This window comes from Anoplophora glabripennis, unplaced genomic scaffold (assembly GCF_000390285.2).
Source record: "Anoplophora glabripennis isolate ALB-LARVAE unplaced genomic scaffold, Agla_2.0 scaffold1174, whole genome shotgun sequence".
NCBI lineage: Eukaryota > Metazoa > Arthropoda > Insecta > Coleoptera > Cerambycidae > Anoplophora > Anoplophora glabripennis.
The window spans coordinates 25,396-34,957 of NW_019417561.1; the positions used below are offsets into that span (position 1 = coordinate 25,396).

Genomic DNA, 9,562 nt, shown 5'->3' on the forward strand with positions numbered 1-9,562 from the left:
GGGTATGTCAAATGATTTTATTATTTAAAAACACAAATTAATTTTATTAATTAATAAAGGCAAAAGCAGTTGAATTTGCCGATATAAAATAGGTGCGATAAAATTCTATTTACATATTTCTTTCCTTGCGAAAGTTTTTGTCCGTTTTTATCACACCGCCATGCCGGTCGCATTGTGCGAGGTCAGGTTTTACAGTGGACCAGTTTCCAGTGCCGTGCAGAAGTGTATTTTTAAATCATTTTCGAACTGCTCTTTTTGATTTTTTCTTTACAAAATTGTATTTGTAAGGGTCCCCTGTACATAGTAGAACTTCGCTCCATCCCTTACATATGAGTTCTATAAAAGTAAGAATTATAGTTTTATATGTATTTTCATAGCCAGCCATATTAAAATGTAAAAAAGGATCTAATTTATATATATAACACCCCGTATCTCGTGTTTGTAAAAATAACTATAGCATATGATGTACATATTGCTAGAAAGCAAAAAAATCTCCGTTTTTTAGGCCATGACTAGCTAGTTTCCATCTAAAAGAATATAACTTTGGGTCATAACTCCGGAATCTTAAAATCTACTAAAAATCTAATACCGGCATTCAATTTTACGCCAAATAATTAGTCTTGAGCAGATTTCACTTTAACTTATTTAACAGCTGAGATACAGACACGTTCAAAAATGTCACAATAACAAAAAACACCCTGTAACTCAGAAACAAATGAAGATAGCAAATTTCTAATTTGACAGCCGAATTTGACGGTCAGATTTGTCATATCTTTAGTAGTTTCTGAGATACCCTGAATTCCCATCGAAAATAGATCAGCCTGTACATATGTGCAAAAATTCTAGCTACGTCCATGAATGTTCTACTACTAGCACCGGAAATGTTATGGTCGGACTAAGTGTGGAGTCAGATCATCCGAGGGCGGATTAGTGAGGTTCTACTGTAACAGCTAAAAATTAAGCAAAAAGATGAATTAGACTAGAATGTCCCTATGAACCCACTTGTCAATAATTGATATCAATAATAATAATGATAATGATAATGATGATGATAATAATAATAATAATAATAATAATAATAAATTATAATAATTTGCCTTTATTGAACCCTCATATGTCAATACATTAATTGAGCATCATATAATAAGAAAAGTGAATATAAGGAAGGGGGCGAAGTGACAGCCGAGACTGCTTTTCAACTTAACCCCCCGAGAGAAAATAACATATGTATTCATAATATAATTACATAATTCAAATATAATAATTCCAATAAATAAATGTACAAAATAAATTTATAAATCAAAAGTACGGAAACCATTAAAGTAAAATATAGATGAGCTAAATGCAAAAACCAACAAAAGAAAATGCTAAAAAAAAAAGAAATAAAATTATGCGATATAATAATTGAAAGAGCGACGAAAACCTGGTCAATAACTGGTACGAGTCCAATGCAAGAGACAATGCATTAATTTTTTCTTGAAATTCAGAATTGTAGTTTTTAAATTTTAAGCTTCTAGTGTATAAAGCAGTGGCGTGGTGAGGAATTTCTAAGAGGCGCGAGTATCGAGATTTAAATGATGCAGATTCTTTGTGCAGCCTTTGCAATTTCCTGTGCAGATATTCAGGAGTACTACTGACAAATATCTTGTGAGTATGGCTTAATAGATGCAATCTCCGAGTGTTTACAAGATTAAGATAACCGTTATATTGAATTAAGTCGCTCACACCTCGTTGAAATTTTCTGACACCGTACGCAAACCTAAAGCAGCTGTTCTGAATTCTCTGTAAACGTATTATATCAGTACTAAGTAGTAGGGCTGGCCCATAAACGCACTCACAATATGATAATCTTGAAAAAATTAGAGAAACACATACATACGTTAATTTTTTACTTCGAGCTCATTATACTCCTATGAGGATAAAGTTGCTTTAACGTATTATAAGATGAGCGACAAAGAGTATTTACATGTTTAGTGAATCTCAGCTCGTCATCAAACAAGAGCCCCAGATTTTTACAACTATCAGCAACGTCTAACACAAGTGTTTCCCAATTTAACATTGATCTGAGATTTTACGCTGCATCTTTTCTTAAGCTGCATATTAAGATCTTGGACTTATTTGGATTCAATTGTAACCTGTGAGCGACTGAGATATTAAGTAATAATGTTAAATCGTTATTGATGACATTATTTGAAGAATTTGCATCTCCTACAGGAAAACTGTAATAAACTTGTGAATTATCTGCGTAATGATGCACTCTGCACGTGTTTAAATATTTATTAAAGTCGGCAATATATAAGGAAAACAGCAGATATTGAATCAATTTTTATTTGGAATGATGTATTTTAGCAGCATGCATCAAGTATACCTGCTTTTTTACTGTAAACAATAAAAGGTTTTATAAAACATCTTGGTTTTCTCAAAATTCCCACCAGCAACAAAAATATGGCAAAAAATTTCAGCTATTCATAGCAACCTCTATGTTTTAGGTAAGAAATGAGCCTGTGTTCATCATTAGCTGCCCCAACAAGCTTCTTACATTCAATTTCATCGAAAAGTGATAAAGTTTTCAAAAATTAAAAAAAAAATCTTTTTTTGAAGATTCATAACTTCTTAAAGATGCAAAATTGTGTTAAGATAATTAAATCGCCTCTGGACATCTACATATTTTTTTCTAATTTCGTGTACGTTAAATTTCATTTCAAGGTATTTGTTAGTAACACTAATACTGCTTTGAAAACAGCTAAAATTTTATTTAAGGGCGCCATATTCTTTAAATAGTGTTTTCCATAAAGACAAATATTTTCAAACATTTAATACATATCTTGCCATCTGAGCATTTTCAGACGCCGCAGTAAAACGAATACAGGTGTAAGAAACGATCAAACCATCAAGGTTTTTAGGTACCTACTGAAATCTACGAAAATACTAACTTTTTTATATATAACTCCACAGGTAAATATTCTTATAACATTTACTTGCTTAGTCCATATATATAATATTGTTTACTTTTATTTATTAGTACGTGAAAATAATTCTTAAAATGTGGGGTTAGGATAACAGCAAACGCTTGTTTTACAAACCGACGCTTTAGTACGAAAACATGCTATCTCAGATTTCGGTTAGAAAACATGCTATCTCAAATTTCAGTTGGAAAACATTCTATCTCAAATTAAGCTTGGAAAACATGCTAACTCAGATCTTTAGATAAAAACATGCTATCTCAGTGTGACTAGAAATTTAAGTTGGCACATTGAAAGATTGAAACCGTGCATTTATAATAAACTTATATAACATATTTTTAAAACGCTTTTTTTAGTTATTATTTTATTTGAGTAAATTTAAATAGTAACAATGAATAAACAGAACATCAAGGATTTTATTTTTGTGCTTATTTTTGTTATACACATTTTACATTTCAAGATTTCAGTACCTAAAAACGTCAGAAATTCGACTATTTCTCGGCGAGGGACAGTGGCGGCGCGTGAACATTGATTGACTGTGTTCTGCTTAGGGTTGTTACATTTGTTGAATTGAATTCCGGGATATTAAGTGCCCGGAATCTCTAAACGGCGCCACAGGCGACAATTTTTAAAATTTTTAAGGTCACGCGTTTTCCTGGCACTTCTGAATTTCAAGGAACAATCAATTTATACAAAAATACAGATTTTCACAAGAATGATTTTTGAAATTGATACCTTTTTGAAATATCTATTCACGAATTACCTACTGACTGATAAATAAATTGGAATAAACTAAATATGTATATTTTATTAAATTATTGAATATTGTTTATAAACAAAAAAATCGTTTGTGAAGTTTACCAACGATTCAACGAATTTTAATTTTCCTCGTCGTGTTATGATTTTTTCTTTATCTTTCTTTATACAATGTACATATATTATATTCTGGGGGGTTATATGTACAAATCCGGAATCCGGGACCATACAACTAATTCCCGGTACAATCACAGAAAATCCCGGTCATGCCCATGTGGCTAGATGTTTTTTTAATATGTCGTCAAGATCTGCACTAAAATTTATGAGTCCACGAAACACATCAGGGTTGTCCGAATTTTCTGTCTCGTCGTGTCCGCGAAGTGCTAATTCGCAAGCTCCGCAAAATTATATGCAATCTATTAGATAATACATACCTAACGATTTTCCGTTACCTGTTCATTGTGTTTCCGTATATTATTCCAATATGCAGAATCTAACTGACTTCATATGTTTATTTATCTAATGACTTAAATGACTTAAATTTTTCACACCATATATTGTCCATGCTTTATCCTCACCGAAAAGTAAGCACGGGAAACAAAACAGTGTATTTTTTACATAACACCCGCACACCCACTCTGCTTTTGTGTATACATTATTGTTAAATTGTCTTTTACAACTTTTATTTCGGCTTGTTCCACTAACTTCAATATTTAATCGTGGTGTTGGCCCACCTAATTCTTTTATTTTTAGTATATCCTCATAAGGCAGAGAACCAAATAAAGTTTTTTGTAAAAACGTAACGCCATTCATTTTAATAACTATAATATCCGTAGAAGCCTAAACAAGAATATTCACACGAGCCGCCACGTACGAAATATTACTACATTTACTGCAGCAGTGGCTGTCGCTGTTGCAGCCACATAAGCCCATTATGTTCGTGTACTGTGTCACATGCCTGATTAGCCAATAAAAACAAAGGACACATCTAATTGTTCGCTGTGCACACATTTTGTATATGAGGTTGCATATATTAAGGAGCGGAGCTCGCGTCGTAATAAATAATTATTTAAGCTGCTTTAAATATTTTGTTGATATTTAATATGATTAAATACATCAAATTTTATGTGTTCTGCAGCTCCGCAGCTCTTATGGTACAACCGCCACTGGCGAGGGATATGGTCACCTTAAATATGAAAACTAATATTATAAAGCTCTGTAGCACATCACAAGTAAAACTAAAAAAAATAGGTTTATCTTCTCAGCAAAACAAACATATTCAAAAAATAAGAAAAAACTAATTTTTAGTGCACAGAAAGTCCTAACCATCTTTATTACTGTTGTTCTTTATTAATATTATTAATGAATATAATAACATTATTATTCATGTACAGTACTTTGGTATTAAATGAAGTATTTTAAATTCACTTTGCTTCAATAATCACCATATGCGCATTTCTTTATATTAGATGTCGTCTCGTCGGCATGGAAAATGCAGAAGTAGGTTGTGTTCTCGATTGCACTAAATGACGTCATAATCACGTAATAAAATATACAATATCTATAACTAATTTGTATCATTAAAGAAATTATTTTTTTTTATCACTGTTAGTTGTTGTCGGTTGTAAGACTACAAATTTATGCAGTTCTAAAAGACATAAAATCTTCATGCTAGTTACCTATTTGATGCACATGTTTAGTACTGTTACTGTTCAGTAAAATAATAAGTTTCTTTTAATTCTTTTAATATAATAATTTCTGATTCCGAAATTTTAGCAGAGTTCTATTGAATGAAACTTGTTGAGAACCACTATTTTCACTGTAGCTGTAGATTTATTTTCACGGCGGCGTTTTTCTTTTAAGTACCTTTAAGTGTATTTAAGCAATATTAGTGAGATATGGTGTATTTAAGTGAAATGATAAATATGTTAAAATTATGTGCAATGAAAGTGCACATGCGGCAAAAATTTTATATGCAGATTGGTATGAAAATCAAAAAAATATTCCAAATGGACATAAATAAGTAGATAATCACTACAACTTTGGTCCATACCACTTTTTTTAATGTAAAAATAAAAAGATAAGGGTAGAATGTTATACAGGGTGTAAGTTTAAGTGGGGGTCAGTTTTTTAGGGGTAATAGTACGTATTCTCCTGAATACGAATCTGAAATTATTATTTTTTTAATAATAAATAGTCAAGTTATAATTACTTTTTAAAATGCACTTTAATTCTTATGTACACCGCCATTGAGCGGGGCAGCCCGAATGTGTGTGTGAAGTTGTGTTAGTACACTATCAACGTTGCCAGTTGTTTTTAAATCGATCTACATTGTATGATTTTTACACGACTTATTAAATATTAACTAATATTGGTACACGGTTGCGTTACTAATTGTGAATATTTGTTTTAATCAACTATTAAACAACAAAAATAATTAATAATAGTTTTGTGAAAACAGATTAATTTAAAATTATGACTTGTCATTTAAAAGTCACCATGTTATAATGTGAACGAAGCGTCGAACACTACAAACAGCTGTTCTGTTGCGGAATGCCTTGCCTTTGAAGGCGCGGAAGAGACACCTGATTACACCAAAAATGGCCGAAAACTGCACTGTTTCATTTGGTTACACATTTGTTTAGTCTTCGACGTTACCATTTTGGGGAAACTTGTACATAAAGTGCCTTTATGTGGTGTATAATCTTATAAAGTTATTTATTTCAGTATTCAGTGACAATATGGTGAAATTTTGTTTTAATTTCAAGTTTTTGTACATTATGAAAAACCATGTATATGAATCAAGAAAGAGTTGATATGGTTAGAGCCTGCTTTTTGTCAGGAGCAAAGAAAACGATATCAGGTAGATTACGCCGACTTATACCGAATAAGAAAATGTTTGTTAGATTACTTCAACATTTAAGAGACTATGGGATTTTTGAACCAGAAATTTTAAAAGCCGTGGAAGAGGATCCTGGTACCAGTACTCGAAGCTTTTCCACAAAATCTTAAGTGTTGTTATAAAAATCAGGTGAGTAAACAGATTATTTATTTTTGTGTTGTTCACTGCTTGAGTGTTCTGTTAAATTACTTGCTAAATACTGTTTTATGGTTTATCTTGTTTAAAAGATTTAAACTTTAGTTTTTATGGGATGGTAGAACTCGTGGCGAACACCCACTCAATAAAATTAGTATGCCAAACCACCACAACGAGTGATGTGAAAGCTTTTTAATAACTTTTCCATTAAAAATTAGATTCGACAACATTGCAAAGCCCAGTTCCCAATTGTGCATAATCTGCCACTAAAGTGCGCCATAGTTTGAACTTATACTAGCTTGTCCAGCGGCGGGATAAGAAAATTGAAAAAAAGGACTAAAAAAAATTAAAGTGTTCATGATGGAATTTGAGAAAATAAATTGTTGGTACACATTTCTAAAAGTCAAAGGAAACCTCTGTAAAAATATGACCCCCACACAAAGTTACACCCTGTATATGGTAACATTACCTGCAATAATAACCTTTCATCAGCCCATACAGCAGCTTTATTCCAATTTATAACTTGAGAGAAAGGCAATGCCCAGCTATTCGATAACAAAACTGGTATACAACCAGCTTGGAGAGCTTCTAAAAATCTAAATGAACCTAATCTTCTACCTCGAGGCACCAAGCAAAAAGTAGAGTTATGTAATAATGTCTCATAATCGTACCTATCACAAAAATAAGTAATGTAGTTTTGTTATTTTTTATAGCTATAAATTTCCAAAAATAATTTCCAACATGCTTAAAATGGCTTACTTATCATATTCTTTGTTATCCTCATCACAGCGTTCATCTTTCATATCCTTCCAACTTTTTCCATGACGGCATGTAGTAACCATAATAATATCTTTTTTATTATGCAAATGATATAAGGAATTCCTTGTATCTGAACCGATTCCATGTACATATCTTTTACCCTTAAATGCTAACAAATAGGTTTTATCCAAGGGAAAATTATTTGTGGAAGTAGACCCCTGTTCACCACCTTTTGCAGGATGTATTTTATGAAATAATGGAATACTTATATCGAAACCCACCCGAACATGGTTATCAGACATACTCGCTTTTGCTAATATAGCTTTTCCATAATCGAAATCCAAGTCATTTTCAGTATAGTTTGGCCATGTACCCGAATATAAATTAAAAATGACATGATTAAGGCCATTATTCCAATGAGGTAAGCGTTGCAGCCTACTCTGCATATTTCTAACATAGTCATTACTTAAACGATCTCTATCCAAAGTGTCTACACTTAATACAAAAATGCAAGCTATTTTAGGATCGGCAGTATAATATCTAGATTCTAATAGAACATTGAGCAGTTTAATATAGGACGGACTAGGCACACTGCTGTCCTCTGGAGGATATACATATACTTTGAAATCTTTCTCACATTTAGTATAATCAAAACATGTTTCCATACGGCAATGTTTCTTCTCATCCATGGAAATTCTTTCCAATTCGCCCACTAAATAACCAGTCTGTACTAAATTCATGCTGACATATTCCGACAACATTTCTATTTCAAAGAACAATTCTTCATTATGTCGTAAATGGTAGCCTCCAAAATACCAGAAAGTTAAAAATGCGACTACAAAAACTAGTAAGTAGCGCCTTTTCGCCTGCATATTTCTATCTGACCAATTTTATATTTACTTATATATACATTTTCATATATAAAGTATTTTAGTATACTTTAAAAAAAATGTTTTGCGTACCTAAAATATATATAAACTATCTAATTATATATTTATATATTTTCACACAGTACTTACGATATGAGAAAAGATTTTCTAAAAATTAATTTCGTAACTAGTACTTGCCATTTTCCATCCAAATTCTTTTTCTAATTGTATAACCTAAGAACTGTCGAACTGTTGCACTTATCAGAGGATCATAATCATAGAAAAAATAATATACAATTCCATTTTCTATGATCATAATACAACAGCTGTGACTGCTGTCAGTTGACTTACTAGCATAAAAAAACAGAGAAAAGAAGAAGGCTCATTTATAAGGATAAATGATAGTCAACGAGCATTTTCAAAACGATTGGTACGCCACCATGCAGGCGGGTGGCAAAATTCATGCGATGCGCCGCGCCATTATTTTATGGCTAGAAATTGGCCTCAATGATTTGGGATCGAGGGGGATTATCCCTCTTTATCCTGCCTCATCTCGTGTAGGCCTGGACAGCCTTCGTAGGTGGGCCCCATCCGTCGTCTACCCCGACCGCAAATGCGGCCGGTGTAGGCGCTTTGTGGGACCTCCTTTTGTCCTGGCTGGGCCCCGCCGGCTAGGGCCCTTTCTTCTGGCGCTCTTCTTGCTTCGCCGGCTCGTCTGTGTAAACCCCGGGGGTAGTGTCATGTTTATGTGTGGTATGGTTGGGTAGGGTAGTGCGGCTATGCAGCCTGGGATGCGCTTTGCTAAGGTGGCCCTTAGGCTAGCGCGGGAGGGGAGGGTTAAGGAGGGTATGGGGGGTGTGTATGTGTGTGTGTGTGTGTGTGTGTCGTTGTCTTCGTTTCTTGATCCTGGCTGTCTCTGAAACAGAAAAGGTTAGCGGGCAGGGGGGGGGTCATTGGGGTGGTCACCCAGGGTCAAAAAGTTGGTGTCTAGGTCTTTTGTGTTTGTCGGTCACGTCGGGTACGTAGTCAACGGCTTGCCTGAGGAGGGGATTGTCATGTCTAGCGGCTACGTCAAATCGTTTCTCCGCGTTTTGTCTTATTGTCTGTGTAGCGTTTGTGTATTGTAAGTCTCGTAATATGTCAGTGTTTCTTACGTACCAGGGCGCGTCGGTGGCCGT

At 33.6% G+C, this 9,562-nt stretch overlaps 1 protein-coding gene across 1 annotated transcript in view; it reads right to left on the reverse strand.

Annotated features, from left to right (window-relative positions):
• LOC108912966 (exostosin-1) overlaps positions 1–8,645 on the reverse strand; it is an 18,772-nt gene extending 10,127 nt beyond the window's left edge. Inside the window, exons 1-3 of the mRNA XM_018718400.1 lie at positions 8,535–8,645; positions 7,516–8,477; positions 7,226–7,427 (exon numbers count right to left, since the gene is read on the reverse strand). Of these exons, the coding sequence (XP_018573916.1) occupies positions 7,226–7,427; positions 7,516–8,387 (1,074 nt within the window). The 5' untranslated portion in view covers positions 8,388–8,477; positions 8,535–8,645. The remainder of the gene's footprint in view (positions 1–7,225; positions 7,428–7,515; positions 8,478–8,534) is intronic.
• Positions 8,646–9,562: the final 917 nt, after the last annotated feature.